At 39.1% G+C, this 19,096-nt stretch overlaps 1 protein-coding gene across 1 annotated transcript in view; it reads left to right on the forward strand.

Annotated features, from left to right (window-relative positions):
• The first annotated feature begins 1,690 nt into the window (after positions 1 to 1,690).
• LOC112721437 (peroxisomal nicotinamide adenine dinucleotide carrier-like) overlaps positions 1,691 to 19,096 on the forward strand; it is a 39,159-nt gene continuing 21,753 nt past the window's right edge. The window contains exons 1-2 of the mRNA XM_025772503.1: positions 1,691 to 1,708; positions 2,183 to 2,313. Coding sequence (XP_025628288.1) covers positions 1,691 to 1,708; positions 2,183 to 2,313 — 149 coding nt within the window. The remainder of the gene's footprint in view (positions 1,709 to 2,182; positions 2,314 to 19,096) is intronic.

Consider the following 19,096-nt stretch of genomic DNA (forward strand, 5'->3'; position numbering starts at 1 on the left):
AAATTGGGTTTGGAAAATTTTGGTTTAGAAATTGGGTATTTTATATTTTTTGTGAAAATGTGAAAAAAATAGTTGGGCACATGTTCATGCATCCAACATTTTAATCATATGCATTAATCTCTCGTGTGTATATATATATATATATATATATATATATATATATATATATATATATATATATATAAAGAGAAAATAAAGAAAAATAAAAAGAAAATAAAGAAAAAAAGGGGAAAAAGAGAAAAAGAAAAAAGAGAAAAAGAAAGTGTGGGGTAACGTTAAATTCGGAATCATGAACCACTACAAGAAAGTTTCAGAATAGCGACCAATTTTAGTGACCGAAAAAATTGGATTTAGCGACCGATATAGGATTTCAAGGACCAAAAAAATTTTAGTCACTAAATTACAATCAGCGACCGATTTTAGGGACCAAAGAAATTGGTCACTAATAGCGACTGATTTAGCAACCGATAAAATTTTTATACGAACAACATAAACTTGGTTGCTAAAATCAGTCACTATTTTTTAACTTAGTGACCGAATTAGCAACCGAAATGAGGAAGTAATGCTTGGGATTGTTGTTCATAAAATCGGTCGCTATTTTTTAATTTAGCGATCGATTTTGTAACCAATAGAGAAATAAGCTGAAAAAAGTTGGTCGCTAACTCGGTCGCTAAGCTGGTGGTCGCTAAATTGGTTGCTAATAGTTAAGATAGTGACCGATTTAGCAACCAACTATAAATACTAGTTTAAAATGATTCACTAAATTGGTTACTATTTTTTAACTTAGCGACGGCTTTATAATAATGATATCACTAATCGGTTGCTAAATCGGTCGCTAATTTAAAATAGTTACTAAATTACTCTACCCCTCAGTAACCCTAACTCAGCCTCACCAATCACCATTCTCACCTTCTCAAACGGTTATTGAGCTACACTTTTCCCCCTCCATCACGGATGTGACCACAACCGGAAGCACCACACAACACAACACCCTCTCCATTTGCGACGTCGTCATCTTCTGAGTTGGCAGCTCTATTTGCGTCATCGTCTTCTTGGTTAGTGCTGTTGTCATCTTCTTAGTTCGCAGTGCCGGCTCATCGTCTGAGCTCGCAGCGCCGCTGTCCTCTTCTGAACTCACAGCCGTCATCGTCGACTTCTGAACTCGTAGCGCCGTCATAGTCGTCTTTTGAGTTTGTAACACCGTTGCCGTCATCTCCTGAGATCTCGGTGCCATCGTCGTCGTCTTCATCAATTTCTTTACTAGTTGATTTGTTCAATTTGTTTACAAGGAGTTCAATTTGTTCCGTTATTACTATCCGATAACCTCAATTTGTTCAATTTGTTCAAGCAGGTACTCTATTCCCTAATCCAAATTCCGATCCATTCTATTAGGGCTTTTTCACTATATCTATTTTGGAATCTTCTCCAACCATAGAAATCTGCTAATTAGATTAAGTATTTATCCTTCTGATGGACTGCCTACATTCCATTTCCTTTCAGTTCTGATATGGTTTCTGTTCTTCATTTTTAGCATAAGAAATTCGGCATATTCTTTTTCTGAAAGTACCGGAGAATAGAAAAGCATTATTGCTTTCGGAGATTGATCGAGTTGCTCAGATACATGCTTAGTCTTTATTCAATCACTGCTTATCTACTGGATTTTTGAATGAGTTTTATTGTTGTAAATACAATGGTTTCATTTGTTGCTGCATGTTGATGAAAGTTCATGCTTAAGCAATTCTTTGAGTTTAGTGAAAAATTGATATTACTAAAGTGTAATGAATTTTCATGGATTTCTGAGCTAATAGCAAAAAGAAAAGAGAAAGGATAGCCAATGAAAAAGATTGACTGAATCCATAACTTGAATTTATTTTCCTTTGTCACTGAACTTGAATTTTTTCTGTTCTTCTCATGGCCAAATTGTTATGTAAGTATCAATAGTCATCAATTTTATGTGTTTTAGTCTCCATTGGCTATGTTGTTGTTGGCATTTGGCTATGTTTTAATCTTTTTTTCATTTTCTCTTCCTTCTTACTGTAAACAATATGTTTGATATGCTTAGATAGAATCGAGGGACCAGTTATGCTCTATTGATGATTCAGCTGTAAAAGTAATATGATTGCGTGTTTGTGTTGTTATTGTTAGGGTTTTATCTGAATTATGCTATTACAAATGGTGTTAGGAAATATACTATTTCTTCTATCAAATTTCCAAGAACAAGGCAGTGGCTATTGCAGTTGCTAGAAAACTTAAAGGCCATGGAGATGGTACTGTTGGAATGTTTGGTTGGCTTGTTGTTGCTGCTGTTGTTGGGTGAACAATACTATCTCTATTTTTCTCTCATTTTGTTTCTTTGATTTGTACTGTGATGCGTGAGCATCTTTCCTATCTTTTCCTAGTGAATTTGCATCAAATTTTTTCAGTTTAATAAAGAATTAATTATCTTTTAGCCAATATGGATGCTACTTTGAGTCTTTTACAATTTTATTTATTTTAGGTAGCATTCGGCTGGATTTGATGGAGTTTCTGCAGCACAAAAATCAAAGGAGATGGCAGAGAGGAGCGATGCGTACGCGTGACTGACGCGTACGCGTGATTTGGAGCTTTCCATGGCGATGCGTGCGCGTGACTGACGCGTACGCGTGATTTGAAGATTTGCAAAGCGACGCGTCCGCGTGACCGACGCGTCCGCGTGACTCGCGAAAAAGACCATCGACGCGTACGCGTGACTGACGCGTACGCGTACGCGTGACGTGTGCCACTTGCAGAAAACGCAGAAAAATGCTGGAGACGATTTCTGGGCTGTTTTGACCCAGTTTCCAGCCCAGAAAACACAGATGAGAAGCTGCAGATGGACAAAGCAAGTGGTCCCCACCCATCAGCTGAAGACTTGTTAATTAATTCAAATTTAAATTCAAATCTGATTTTAGGAAAAGATATTATTTTAATTTTAAAAATTAGATTTTAAATTTATGAGGATTAGTTATAAAAGGGAGATTTCTACCTAATCCCATCAGATTGGAACTCAGTACATTTTACCTAAATCCTTATTTTCTTTCTGAACCATGAGCAACTAAACCTCCACTGTTAAGGTTAGGAGCTCTGTCTATTGTATGGATTGATATTATTATTTTCCTATTTTAATTCATGTTTTGATTTATATTTCAATAATTGTTTTCGTTCTTCATCTTATGAATTTGGGTGGAACGGAAGTATGACCCATGTTCTAATTGAGTTCTTGTATAACTTGGAAAAGCTCTTTACTTGAACAATAGCTTGAAAACATATTATCCTGAATTTCTAATTGTTTGTATTTAACGGGATACGTGACATATAATCCCTTTATTTTTGAATAATTAGGATTCTTGTAGCATATAAACTAGAATTTGATCATCACCCTCTAATTGGAATTAATTGACCAAGGAATTGGCAGTTGATGAATTTTAGAGGAGACTAGGAAGGTCTAAGGAATTAGGGTCTAGTCACAAATAGTTTGCCATGAATTAAATCTTACATGATTAAAATTAGTTAATAAGAAAAGTCAATCCAGAAAATAGATAACTATGAAACCTTAACTGTTTTCCCATATATATTTCACAACTCATTTGCTGCTTGCTTTCTAAAATTCGTAATTTACTGTTTAATGCTTTTTTTGAATACCAAAACACTCTTTTCTGTTTGTCTAACTAATCCTATCAAACACTATTGTTGCTTAATCCATCAATTCTCGTGGGATCGACCCTTACTCACGTAAGGTATTACTTGGTACGACCCGGTGCACTTGCCGGTTAGTTTGTGGTTAGAAATTCCGCACCAAGTTTTTGGCGTCGTTGCCGGGAATTGACTGTGATTAACAACTATTAGTTGCTTACTTGCTTAAATTAAGCGTTTTAATTTTAATTAATTTTATTTTATTATTATTAATTTTTATTTTTCATTTTTTGTTTATTTTCATTCCCGTACGGTTTCGTTCGTTCCCCCCCTCCTGTTTCCTTTACGTCCTTTTGCTTTTGATCTTTCTTTCTTTTTTTTTTAACTTTAGTTCGTTTTTTATTTTTTTATATTTTATTATTTCATTTTTATTTTATTTTCTTTCTATTTTTACTTTCTTTTATTTTCGTTTTTGTTTACTTCCATTATTTTATTTTCTCTTTTTATATTCTATTAGTTTTGTTTTATTTTTATCTTTAAAAAATTTTTTAAATAATAATTTAATACTAATAATTTTTCTTAAATTTTGAAATTAAATTTGGTGTCCCAAGTTAGTCTTATTTTAATTTTTTTAATTAATTTTTCTAATAATTTCAAAAATTTTAGTAATACTTTTTCTAGTAATTTTTGAATTTTAGTGTTTGTTTGTTTTATTCAATATTTTTATCTCTTTATTCAGGTTACCTCACTGGGACTTCTCTGCACTCTGACGTAGAGAGTCCCATCTTTTCTTGTCTTCAGTTTGTTTATGCGCAGGAATAGAGACAAAGAACATCTCTTAGACTTTGATCATGAACCTGAAAGAATTTTCAGGCGGTGTTTACAACAAGCAAGACTTTACAAGGCTACAGAATCCACTATGGATCCTAATAATAATGCTAATGCCAATGTGACAAATCCGAATGGAGATGATCAACAAAGGAGATTGCTTAGCTCTTATTCTGCTCCTACTGCAGATCTTTATGGAAAAAGCATTGTGGTCCTTCCTATAGCTGCAAACAACTTTGAGTTGAAGCCACAATTGGTCACCCTGGTGCAACAAAACTGCCAGTATCATGGACTTCCTCATGAAGATCCAAATCAGTTTATATCTGATTTTCTGCAGATATGTGATATTGTGAAGACAAATGGAGTGAACCCAGAGGTGTACAGACTCATGCTTTTCCCGTTTTCTCTGAGGGATAAAGCAAAGCTATGGCTAGATTCACAACAAAAGGAGAGTCTGAATACTTGGAAAAAAGTTGTTACAGAGTTTCTCACTAAATTTTTCCCACCAAAGAAGCTGACTAAGCTTAGGTTGGAGGTTCAGACCTTCAGACAGAAGGAGGATGAAACCCTTTATGAAGCCTGGGAGAGATACAAGCTACTGAGTAGGCAATGCCCTCCGGACATGTTCTCCAAATGGACCCAACTAGATATCTTCTATGAAGGCTTGGGCGAGATGTCCAAGATGAGCTTAGATACTTCTGTGGGCGGTTCACTGCACAAGAAGAAGACACCAGAGGAGACTATTGAGCTGATTGAATTGGTTGCAAGCAACCAATATTTATACTCATCTAACAGGAATCATGTGAACTCTAAGACCTCTCAGAAGAGAGGCGTGCTGGAAGTGGAAGCTGTTAATACTCTTCTTGCTCAGAACAAACTTATGTCCTAGCAGATAAATCTACTTACTCAACAGATGGGTGGCATGCAAGTCTCAGCCATCAACACTCAAAATCCACCCCCAAGAGACCTCCTATGACATGGCAAGTAACTTTGTGCAAAATGATAATTATGATTATGCTAAACCTTCTATTGAACAGGTCAATTACATGGGGAGTGGTCCTAGAAATCCCAACAATGATCCATATTCCAAGACAATCAGGGGTGGAAGAATCATCCAAATTTTGAATGGAGGGACCAACCTCAAAGACCTCAGAACTTCAACAATAATTCTCAGGGCGGCTTCCAACAGAACAATTACAACAACCACCAATTTCAGTCTCAGCAGCAACAACCACCTCAGCAGGAAAACTCTAAATCCCAAGAAGATTCTAATTGGGAGCTGATGAGGAGTTTTATGCAGAAAATCAGAGCCTCCATTAGAAACTTGGAAGTACAGATGGGCCAACTAAGCAAGCAAATACCTGAGAGGTCTGCAAGTACATTTCCAAGTGATACAGTGGTGAACCCAAGAGAAGATTGCAAGGCTATTCAGTTGAGAAGTGGTAAAGTAGCTGGCTCTGAGACCAAGACCAATGAAAAGCTAGTTGAAAAAGAAGCTCCAGAGAAAAAGAAGGGAGATGTAGAGCACGCCTGATGAGCGGATATTTTATACGCTTTTTGGAGTTAATTTCATATAGTTTTTAGTATGTTTTAGTTAGTTTTTAGTTTATTTTCATTAGTTTTTAGGAAAAAGTCATATTTCTGGACTTTACTATGAGTTGTGTGTTTTTTTGTAATTTTAGGTATTTTTCTGGCTGAAATTGAAGGAGCTGAGCAAAAATCTGATTCAGGCTGAAAAAGGACTGCTGATGCTGTTGGATTCTGACCTCCCTGCACTCAAAGTAGATTTTCTGGAGCTATAGAACTTGAAATGGCGTGCTTCCAATTGCGTTGGAAAGTAGACATCCAGGGCTTTCCAGCAATATATAATAGTTCATACTTTGCTCAAGGATAGATGATGTAAACTGGCGTTCAACGCCAGTTCTCTGCCCAATTCTGGTGTCCAGCGCCAGAAAAGGATTAAAAGTTGGAGTTCAACGCCAGAAATGCATCCAAACCTGGCGTTGAACGCCCAAAATGGCCTTATGCACGTGAATTGCTTAAGTCTCAGCCCAGCACACACCAAGTGGGCCCCAGAAGTGGATCTCTATACCATCTGTTATAGTTTACTCAATTTCTGCAAACCTAGGCTACTAGTTTAGTATTTAAACAACTTTTAGAGACTTATTTTGTATCTGATGACATTTTAGATCTAAACTTTGTACTCTTTGACGGCATGAGTCTCTAAACTCCATTGTTGGGGGTGAGGAGCTCTGCTGTGTCTCGATGAATTAATGCAAGTATTTCTGTTTTCCATTCAAACACGCTTGTTCCTATCTAAGATGTTCATTCGCGCTTAACTATGATGGAGGTGATGATCTGTGACACTCATCACCTTCCTCAAACCATGAACGTGTGCCTGATAACCACCTCCGTTCTATATACGATTGAATGAGTATCTCTTAGATTCCTTAATCAGAATCTTCGTGGTATAAGCTAGAACTGATGGCGGCATTCATGAGAATCCGGAAAGTCTAAACCTTGTCTGTGGTATTCCGAGTAGGATTCAATGATCGAATGACTGTGATGAGCTTCAAACTCGCAAGTGCTAGGCGTTAGTGACAGACGCAAAAGGACGAAGAATCCTATTCTAGTATGATCGAGAACCGACAGATGATTAGCCGTGCTGTGACAGAGCATGTGAGCATATTCTTCACTGAGAGGATGGGATGTAGCCATTGACGACGGTGAACCCCTACATACAGCTTGCCATAGGAGGACGTGCGTGCGTGAACAAGAAGACAGAGGAAAGCAGAGATTCAGAAAACAAAGCATCTCCAAAACTCCAACAGATTCTCCATTACTGCATAACAAGTAACCTTTAATCCATGCTCTCTTGTTTATTCGCAACTCAACTGATAAACATAATTGACTTCCTGACTAAGATTTACAAGATAACCATAGATTGCTTCAAACCAACAATCTCCGTGGGATTCGACCCTTACTCACGTGAGGTATTACTTGGACGACCCAGTGCACTTGCTGGTCAGTGGTACGAGTTGTGAAAAGTGTGATTCACAATTTGTGCACCAAGTTTTTGGCGCCGTTGCCGGGGATTGTTCGTGTTTGGACAACTAACGGTTTATTTTGTTGCTTAGATTAGGAAAAATTTCTCTTTTTGTTTAGAGTCTCGTATTATTGTCGTGTTAAAACTTTAGAATCCTTATTTTCTTATTAAAATCTTTTTCAAAAATAATTTTTCTATTAAATCCTGTGCCAAACTTTAAGTTTGGTGTTTTCTTGTTAATTTCTCTGTGTTTTTCAAAAATTTTAGTAGTTTTCTAAAAATTTTAAGTTTGGTGTTCTTCCTTCGTGTTCTTGTGTTCTTGTGAATCTTCAAAGTGTTCTTGAGTTTTCCTTGTGTCTTGATCTTAAAATTTTTAAGTTTGGTGTTCCTTAGTGTTTTTCCCTTAAAAATTTTCGAAAACAAGGAGCATTAGATCTAAAAATTTCAAATCTTGTGCTATCTTATTATTTTTCTCTCTCTTCTTAAATTTCAAAAATATCTTTTCTCTCTATTTTAAAGCATCTTTTTCGAAATCTATTGCTAAAATTTAGATTTTTATTTCAAAAGTTAAAACCTTTTTCAAAAATCATCATATCCTTTTCAAAATCTCCTAACCACTTTCTCTCTCCTCACTTTTTCAAAAATCTTTCACGCATTTTTATTTATTTTATTTTGATTTATTTTGATTTCGAAATAAATAAATAAATAAATAAATAAAAATAATTTTTATATCATCTCCCTTTCTCCATCATGGACCTAAGCGGAAATGAACAGTCCAGGAGGACTCTGGGGTCATATTCTAACCCCTCTACTGCTTCATATGGGAGTAGTATCTGCATACCCTCCATTGGAGTCAGTAGCTTTGAGTTGAATCCTCAGCTCATTATCATGGTGCAGCAAAGTTGCCAGTATTCCGGTCTTCCACAAGAAGAACCTACAGAGTTTTTGGCACAGTTTCTACAGATTGCTGACACAGTACATGATAAAGAAATAGATCAGGATGTCTACAGACTATTACTATTTCCATTTGCTGTAAAAGATCAAGCTAAGAGGTGGTTGAATAACCAACCTAAGGCCAGCATAAGGACATGGAAACAGCTGACAGAAAAATTCCTGAATCAATACTTTCCCCCAAAACGGATGACACAGCTAAGGCTGGACATCCAAGGCTTTAAACAAGGAGATAATGAATCTCTTTATGATGCTTGAGAGAGATACAGAGAGATGCTACGAAAATGCCCCTCTGAAATGTTTTCAAAGTGGGTTCAGTTAGACATCTTCTATTATGGGATTGCAGAAGGAGCTCAGATGTCTTTGGATTACTCAGCTGGTGGATCTATCCACATGAGAAAGACAATTGAAGAAGCCCAAGAGCTCATTGATACAGTTGCCAGGAATCAGCATCTGTACCTAAGCAGTGACCCTCCCATGAAAGAAGAGGTCAAAACAGCAACTGCTGAACTCAGTCCTATAAAACAAGCTGCTGAATTCAATCAGCAATTGGACTTTCTAACAAAGCAGTTAGCCGAATTCAAAGATAGACTACAAGAGACAAGGATGGCTAATATACATATGGACGAATAGTTTAAGCAAACAAAGCAGCAGCTGTCAAGGCAAATAGCAGAAGAATGCCAAGCAGTTCAACTAAGAAGTGGGAAAACATTAAATACCCCACCTCAAGGCAGCAAAAAGCTAAGAAATGAGCAAACCACCCAAAATTCACCTGAGGACAGTAAGAGCCCAGGGAAAAGTAATTCTGGAACGAAAACGCCAGAAAATTGGTGGAAGGCGGGCGCTGAACGCCCAGACCATGCTCAGGACTGGCGTTCAACGCCAGAAACAAGGCACGACTGGTGTTCAACGCCAGAAATGGGCAAGGATCTGGCGTTGAATGCCCAAAATGGGCAAGATCTGGCGCTGAACGCCCAAAATGGGCACAATTCTGGCGTTCAAACGCCAGGAGCAGACAAGGAGCTGGCGTCTAGTTTCACTCCAGCTTCTAACTCTGGCACTCAATTGCCAGTGAGGGATCAGACACACACAAATGCTGATAACAACCCCTCTAAAAAGGCTTCTTCAACCACTTCTGTAGGCAATAAACCTACAACAACTAAGGTTGAAGAATATAAAGCCAAGATACCTTATCCTCAAAAACTCCGGAAAGAGGAGCAGGATAAGCAATTTGCTCGCTTCGCAGATTACCTCAGGACTCTTGAAATAAAGATTCCATTTGCAGAAGCACTTGAGCAAATACCTTCTTATGCCAAGTTCATGAAAGAGATCTTGAGTCATAAAAAGGATTGGAGAGAAACAGAAAGAGTTCTCCTCACTGAAGAATGCAGTGCAGTCATTCTGGAAAGCTTTCCTGAGAAGCTCAAAGACCCTGGGAGTTTTCTGATACCATGCATATTAGAAGGTCAATGCACCAAGACAGCCTTATGCGATCTTGGGGCAAGCATCAACCTAATACCTGCATCCACTATCAGAAAGCTTGGCTTAACTGAAGAAGTTAAACCAACCAGGATATGTCTCCAACTTGCTGATGGCTCCACTAAATACCCATCAGGCGTGATTGAAGACATGATTGTCAGAGTTGGGCCATTCACCTTTCCCACTGACTTTGTTGTGTTGGAAATGGAGGAACACAAGAGTGCTACTCTTATTCTAGGAAGACCCTTCCTAGCAACTAGACGATCCCTCATTAACGTCCAACAGGGGGAAATAACCCTGAGAGTCAATGATGATGAGTTTAAGTTGAACGCTATCAAAGCCATGCAGCATCCAGACACATCAAAAGACTGCATGAAAGTTGATCTTATTGACTCTTTGGTAGAAGAGATCAACATGACTGAGAGTCTTGAATCAGAGTTGGAGAACATCTTTAAAGATGTTCAGCCTGATTTAGAGGATTCAGAGGACATGAAAGAGCCTTTAAAATTTCTTCTGAAAGAGGAAAAACCTCCTAAACCCGAGCTCAAGCCATTACCACCATCCTTGAAATATGCGTTTCTGGGAGAAGGTGACACTTTTCCAGTGATCATAAGCTCTGCTTTAAATTCACAGGAAGAGGAGGCACTTATTCAAGTGCTAAGGACACACAAGACAGCTCTTGGGTGGTCCATAGGTGACCTTAAGGGCATAAGCCCAGCTAGATGCATGCACAAAATCTTATTGGAGGATAATGCCAAACCAATGGTTCAACCACAGAGGCGGCTAAATCCAGCCATGAAAGAAGTGGTGCAGAAAGAGGTCACCAAACTACTAGAGGCTGAGATTATTTATCCTATTTCTGATAGCCCATGGGTGAGCCCTGTCCAAGTCGTCCCAAAAAAGGGAGGCATGACAGTGATTCATAATGAAAAAAATGAACTGGTTCCTACAAGAACAGTTACAGGGTGGCGCATGTGTATTGACTACAGAAGGCTCAATACAGCCACCAGAAAGGATCATTTTCCTTTACCATTCATAGACCAGATGCTAGAAAGACTAGCAGGTCATGATTATTACTACTTTTTGGACGGCTACTCAGGCTATAACCAGATTACAGTAGATCCTCAGGATCAAGAGAAAACAACATTCACATGTCCATCTGGAGTGTTTGCTTATAGAAGGATGCCATTTGGGCTATGTAATACGCCTGCAACCTTCCAGAGATGCATGCTCTCTATTTTCTCTAATATGGTGGAAAAATTTCTGGAAGTCTTCATGGATGACTTCTCAGTATATGGAGACTCATTCAGCTCCTGTCTTGATCACCTGAAACTTGTTCTGAAAAGATGCCAAGAAACCAACCTAGTATTAAACTGGGAAAAATGTCACTTCATGGTGACTGAAGGGATTGTTCTTGGGCATAAAATTTCAAACAAGGGAATAGAGGTGGATCAAGCAAAAATAGAGGTAATTGAAAAATTACCACCACCTGCCAATGTTAAGGCAATCAGAAGCTTTCTGGGGCACGCAGGATTCTATAGGAGGTTTATAAAGGATTTTTCAAAAATCGCAAAACCTCTAAGCAATCTGCTAGCTGCGGACATGCCATTTGTGTTTGACACAGAGTGCCTGCAGGCGTTCGAAACGCTGAAAGCTAAGCTGGTGACAGCACCAGTCATTTCTGCACCAGACTGGACGTTACCATTTGAGCTAATGTGTGATGCCAGTGATCACGCCATTGGTGCAGTATTAGGACAGAGACATGACAAGCTTCTGCATGTCATTTATTATGCTAGTTGCGTTTTAAATGATGCCCAGAAAAATTACACAACCACAGAAAAAGAATTACTTGCAGTGGTTTACGCCATTGACAAGTTCAGATCATACTTAGTAGGATCAAAAGTGATTGTGTATACTGATCATGCTGCTCTTAAATATCTACTCACAAAGCAGGATTCAAAACCCAGGCTCATCAGATGGGTGTTGCTTCTGCAAGAGTTTGATATAGAAATAAGAGACAGAAAAGGAACAGAGAACCAAGTAGCTGATCATCTGTCCCGGATAGAGCCAGTAGAAGGGACGCCCCTCCCCTCTCTTGAGATCTCTGAGACTTTTCCGGATGAGCATTTATTTGCCATTCAGGAAACACCATGGTTTGCCGATATTGCAAACTATAAAGCTGCAAGGTTCATACCCAAGGAGTACAACAGGATACAAAAGAAGAAATTAATTACTGATGCAAGGTACTACTTGTGGGATGAACCTTATCTCTTTAAGAGATGTGCAGACGGAATAATTCGTAGGTGTGTGCCTAGAGAAGAAGCACAGAGGATCCTGTGCCATTGCCATGGATCTCAATATGGAGGCCATTTCAGAGGTGAGCGAACAGCCACCAAGGTCTTCCAATGTGGCTTCTATTGGCCCACACTCTATAAAGATTCCCGAGAGTTTGTACGTAACTGTGACAGTTGCCAAAGAGCTGGTAATCTGCCTCATGGTTACGCCATGCCTCAACAAGGAATCTTGGAAATTGAGTTGTTTGACGTATGGGGAATTGACTTCATGGACCTTTCCCGCCATCATACTCAAGCACTTATATTCTGGTGGCAGTTGACTATGTATCAAAATGGGTTGAAGCCATTGCCACACCCACCAATGATATTAAGACAGTGCTGAAGTTCCTCCAGAAACATATCTTTAGCAGGTTTGGTGTCCCTAGAGTACTAATCAGTGATGGGGGCACTCACTTCTGCAATAAACAGCTTTACTCTGCCATGGTTCGGTATGGAATTCGCCACAAGGTAGCTACTCCATATCATCCACAAACTAATGGGCAAGCTGAAGTCTCTAACAGAGAATTAAAGAGAATCCTAGAACGGACAGTAAATACCCGTAGAAAGGATTGGGCACGGAGCTTGGATGATGCTCTGTGGGCTTACAGAACAGCATTCAAGACCCCTATAGGGACCTCTCCATACCAACTCGTGTATGGTAAGGCATGTCACCTGCCCGTGGAACTGGAACATAAAGCCTACTGGGCAACCAGATTCCTAAACTTTGATGCCAAATTAGCAGGAGAAAAACGATTGCTCCAGCTAAATGAGCTAGAGGAATTCAGATTCACAGCTTTCGAAAATGCCAAGCTTTATAAAGAGAAATAAAAAAGGTGGCATGACAGAAAGCTGTCATCTAGAATCTTTGAACCAGGACAGAAGGTTCTGTTGTTTAACTCTAGACTCAGGCTATTCCCCGGGAAACTGAAATCCCGGTGGAGGGGACCATACGTGATTACAAGTGTATCACCATATGGTTATGTGGAGCTTCAAGATATTGATTCTAATAAGAAGTTCATTGTCAATGGACAGAGAATCAAGCACTATCTTGAAGGCAACATTGAGCAAGAATGCTCAAGGCTGAAGCTAGATTAAAAGCTCAGCAAGGTCCAGCTAAAGACAATAAAGAAGCGCTTGCTGGGAGGCAACCCAGCCATGGGGCAACAATCCTCTAAGCATTTTGCCCTATTTTTATTTTTATTTTTATTTGTTTATATAAAGTTCACTGACACTAAGGTGAGGAATCATTTACAGAAGACCTCGGCACACAAAACAGAGAAAAGAGCTCACTGGCAAGAAAACGCCAGTAATGGTAGCAATCTGGGCGTTCAACGCCAGAAATGGGCACCCACTGGGCGTTGAACGCCAGTAATGGCAGCAGCTGGGCGTTGAACGCCCAGAAGAGCAGCAATTGGGCGCTGAACGCCCAAAACAGGCAGTGTTTGGGCGTTCAAACGCCAGGATGGCAGGGAGGAGACAAAACTCATTTTTATTCAATTTTTTTCATTCTAAATCTTGATTTTCATACTTCAATACATGATTTCTTGCATAAACATGTTAAGAACCTTGATTTCTAAATTCCATAATTTCTAAAAATCCTACCCTAAAAATATCAAATGTATTTTAATCCATAAGCACCAGGCCTCTTTGCAAATTCAATCCAACTCTTTTCAAAAAAATTTTTTTACAAATCTATCTTTTCAACTCATCAATATCTTTTTCAAAACCTCCACTTTATCTGTTTCAAATCTAAATCTATCTTTTTCAAAAATCTTTCATATCCTCTCAATTTTAAACTATATCTTCTCTTATCATATCTTCTATCTTATCTTTTCCAAATAAATCTTTTATCATATCTTTATCTCTTCTTTTTCGAAAACCCACCCTCCCCCCTATAAATTTGAGTTCGGCCTCCCTCCTCTCCCATCAACAATTGCACCTAGCTCTCCTTCTATCCCTCTCCTTTCTTTTCTTTTGCTTGAGGACAAGCAAACCTCTAAGTTTGGTGTGTTTATCCGCGATCACTAAGATCATGGCCCCCAAAGGAAAATAACCCACTCCAAGAGGCAAGAAAGAGAGCGTTCCAAAACCACTTTGGAATCAAGGGAAGTTCTTATCTAAAGAACATTCAGACCATTATAACAAAATAATGGGTCTGAGATCAGTGATCCCGGAAGTTAGATTCGATCTGAAAGAAGATGAATATCCGGAGATCCAGGAGCAAATTCGAATCAAGAACTGGGAAGTCCTAGCTAATCCTGAAACGAAGGTGGGAAGGAATATGATCCAGGAGTTCTATGCTAATATGTGGCAGACTGACAAGCAAAAACTATCTGGAACTGCCTTCTATGAATATCGGACCATGGTCAGAGGAAAGATTGTTCATACCACCCCTGACAAGATTAGAGAGATCTTAAAGTTACCTCAGCTGAAAGATGATCCAGATTCCTTCAACAGGAGAATAATGAGAACAGACAAGGGTCTGGATAAGATTCTAGAGGACATATGTATCCCTGGAGCCAGGTGGACCACCAACACAAAGGGTGTCCCAAATCAACTCAAGAAAGAAGGTCTCAAACCAGTCGCCAGAGGATGGTTGGACTTCATTGGGCATTCTCTGTTGCCTACTAGCAACCGTTCTGAAGTCACAGTTAAAAGAGCAGTGATGATCCATTGCATCATGATGGGAAAGGAAGTGGAAGTTCATCTGCTGATCTCAGCTGAACTCTACAAAATTGCTAACAAAAATTCTAAGGAGGCCATGTTGGCTTATCCAAGCGTGATATCGCTGCTCTGCAAGGACGCTGGAGTAAGGATGGGAATAAATGAGTACATCTCAGTTGAGAAACCAATCACCAAGGCATCAATGGAAAAACAACAAGCGCAGGAGGATCCACCAAGAAGAAAACGCAGGAATTCCTCCCAGAAATCCCTCAATCTGAATATTGGGAGTATCTTGAGACGTCTATCACCAAGATACGGGAAGCTATGGAGCAAATAATAAAGGAACAGAAGGAACACAGTCAAATTCTTACCTATATGTTTAAAGAACAAGAGGAGCAAGGGCGTGACTTAAGGGACTTAAAGCGCCAGAAGTTATCTCTTGCAGGACCAAGCACCCCAAGGATCAGAGGAACCCCTGTTCCCCCAGAATAAAGGTTGTTAAATTCCAATTTCTGCTTTAAATCTGTGATAGTGTCATTAGAAAAGTTCACCTTAGGATCATATAATAGTAATTAGTATCTATTTTGATCTTATCTCCAATTAAGCTATAGTTTATTTTTCTCATCATCAGCAAACATGAATAAAATAGTAGATCTTTTGAATAAGAGGCCATAAAATTTTGAGTTTTAATAAGAGAAATTCTAATTAGTTACATGTGGTGGCAATACTTTTTGTCTTCTAAATGAATGCCTGAACAGTGCATATGTCTTTTGAATTTGTTGCTTAAGACTGTTAAATATGTTGGCTCTTGAAAAAATGATGAACATGAGACATGTTATTGATAATCTGAAAAATCATAAAAATGATTCTTGAAGCAAGAAAAAGTAGCAAAAAAAAGCAGAAAAAGCCAATAGCCCTTAAAACCAAAAGGCAAGGGTAATAAAAAGGATCCCAAGGCTTTGAGCATCAGTGAATAGGAGGGCCTAAGGGAATAAAATCCTGGCCTAAGCGGCTAAACCAAGCTGTCCCTAACCATGTGCTTGTGGCGTGAAGGTGTCAAGTGAAAACTTGAGACTAAGCGGTTAAAGTCAAGGTCCAAAGCAGAAAGAAGAGTGTGTTTAAGAACTCTGGACACCTCTAATTGGGGACTTTAGCAAAGCTGAGTCACAATCCAAAGGGTTCACCCAATTATGTGTCTGTGGCATTTATGTATCCAGGGGTAATACTTGAAAACAAAGTGCTTAGGGCCACGGCCAAGACTCATGAAATAGCTGTGTTCAAGAATCATCACACTGAAATAGGAGAATCAATAACACTATCTGAATTCTAAGTTCTTATAGATGCCAATCACTCTGAGCTTCAATGGATAAAGTGAGATGCCAAAACTGTTCGGAAGCAAAAAGCTGCTAGTCCCGCTCATCTAATTAGAATCTGAGCTTCACTCAAAACTCTGAGATATTATTGCTTCTCAACCTATTAGTCTTCTATTTTATTTGTCTAGTTGCTTGAGGACAAGCAACAGTTTAAGTTTGGTGTTGTGATGAGCGGATATTTTATACGCTTTTTGGAGTTAATTTCATATAGTTTTTAGTATGTTTTAGTTAGTTTTTAGTTTATTTTCATTAGTTTTTAGGAAAAAGTCATATTTCTGGACTTTACTATGAGTTGTGTATTTTCTGTAATTTCAGGTATTTTTCTGGCTGAAATTGAAGGAGCTGAGCAAAATCTGATTCAGGCTGAAAAGGACTGCTGATGCTGTTGGATTCTGACCTTCCTGCACTCAAGTGGATTTTCTGGAGCTACAGAACTCGAAATGGCGTGCTTCTAATTGAGTTGGAAATTAGACATCTAGGGCTTTCTAGCAATATATAATAGTCCATACTTTGCTCAAAGATAGACGACGTAAACTGGCGTTCAACGCCAGTTCTCTGCCCAATTCTGGCGTCCAGCGCCAGAAAAGGATTAAAAGTTGGAGTTCAACGCCAGAAATGGATCCAAACCTGGCGTTGAACACCCAAAATAGCCTTATGCACGTGAATTGCTTAAGTCTCAGCCCAGCACACACCAAGTGGGCCCAGAAGTGGATCTCTATACCATCTGTTATAGTTTACTCAATTTCTGCAAACCTAGGCTACTAGTTTAGTATTTAAACAACTTTTAGAGACTTATTTGTATCTGATGACATTTTAGATCTAAACTTTGTACTCTTTGACGGCATGAGTCTCTAAACTCCATTGTTGGGGGTGAGGAGCTCTGCTGTGTCTCGATGAATTAATGCAAGTATTTCTGTTTTCCATTCAAACACGCTTGTTCCTATCTAAGATGTTCATTCGCGCTTAACTGTGATGGAGGTGATGATCTGTGACACTCATCACCTTCCTCAAACCATGAACATGTGCCTGACAACCACCTCCGTTCTATATACGATTGAATGAGTATCTCTTAGATTCCTTAATCAGAATCTTCGTGGTATAAGCTAGAACTGATGGTGGCATTCATGAGAATCCGGAAAGTCTAAACCTTGTCTGTGGTATTCCGAGTAGGATTCAATGATCGAATGACTGTGATGAGCTTCAAACTCGCAAGTGCTGGGCGTTAGTGACAGACGCAAAAGGACGAAGAATCCTATTCCAGTATGATCGAGAACCGACAGATGATTAGCCGTGCTGTGACAGAGCATGTGAGCATATTCTTCACTGAGAGGATGGGATGTAGCCATTGACAACGGTGAACCCCTACATACAGCTTGCCATAGGAGGACGTGCGTGCGTGAACAAGAAGACAGAGGAAAGCAGAGATTCAGAAAATAAAGCATCTCCAAAACTCCAACAGATCTCCATTACTGCATAACAAGTAACCTTTAATCCATGCTCTCTTGTTTATTCGCAACTCAACTGATAAACATAATTGACTTCCTGACTAAGATTTACAAGATAACCATAGATTGCTTCAAACCAACAATCTCCGTGGGATTCGACCCTTACTCACGTGAGGTATTACTTGGACGACCCAATGCACTTGCTGGTCAGTGGTACGAGTTGTGAAAAGTGTGATTCACAATTTGTGCACCAACGCCCTCCTAAACGTGCAGACAACCCGTTTCCTGACTCTCTTGACAATTATCCCACCTTGCCAAAGGCTCCTGAATACAAGCCAAAAATGCCATATCCTTAGAGGCTTCAAAAGGCGTCCAAGGAAAAGCAATTCTCAAATTTTAGATGTCTTCAAGAAGCTGCAGATCAACATTCTTTTTGTAGAGGCTCTGGAGCAAATGCATCTCTATGCAAAATTTATGAAATAATTGTTGACTCACAAGAGGAATTGGAAGGAACAAGAGACAGTGGTGTTAACTAAGGAATGTAGTGCCATTATTCAACACACCCTTCCTGAGAAGATGCCAGACCCAGGAAGTTTTGTCATTCCTTGCACCATTAGAGATGTCGGCATTCAGAGAGCTTTATGTGATCTTGGAGCTAGCATCAATCTAATGCCACTTTCAGTGATGAAAAAGCTTCAAATTGAGGAGGTAAAATCCACTTGTATTTCTCTTCAACTTGCTGATCTTTCTATTAAATTACCTGTGGGTGTTGTTGAAGATTTACTTGTGAAAGTAGGACATTTATCTTCCCTGCTGATTTTGTTATATTAGACATGGAAGAGGAGGTAAAACCTCTATTATACTTGGTAGACCCTTTTTAGCTACAGGTAGAGCTCTGATTGATGTGCAAAAAGGGTGAATTAACCCTGAGGGTCAATGAAGAACAGGTGGTCCTAAATGTTTTTGAAGCCCTCAAGCACCCCTAATGATTCTGAGGGGTGTATGAAAATAGATGTTATTGAACCACTTGTTCAAGAAGTACTGGAAACTGAGGTACTTGATGATGTTCTGTATCCTATTTTTGAGTATGAATTGGTTAAAGTTGATGATTCACCACCCCAAAAGGAGATGATGAACACGCCAATAAAGGAGGAAGAAGTCCCCAAGCTTGAGCTCAAACCTTTACCTCCTTCTCTGAAATATGTGTTCTTGAGTGGAAATGATTCATATCCAGTAATTATTAGCTCTTCTCTGAAGCCTGAAGAAGAAGAGGCGCTTGTTTCAGTGCTCAGGAGCCATAAAACAGCTCTTGGGTGGACCATTAGT

This window comes from Arachis hypogaea, chromosome 11 (genome assembly GCF_003086295.3).
Source record: "Arachis hypogaea cultivar Tifrunner chromosome 11, arahy.Tifrunner.gnm2.J5K5, whole genome shotgun sequence".
Classification (NCBI taxonomy): Eukaryota; Viridiplantae; Streptophyta; class Magnoliopsida; order Fabales; family Fabaceae; genus Arachis; species Arachis hypogaea.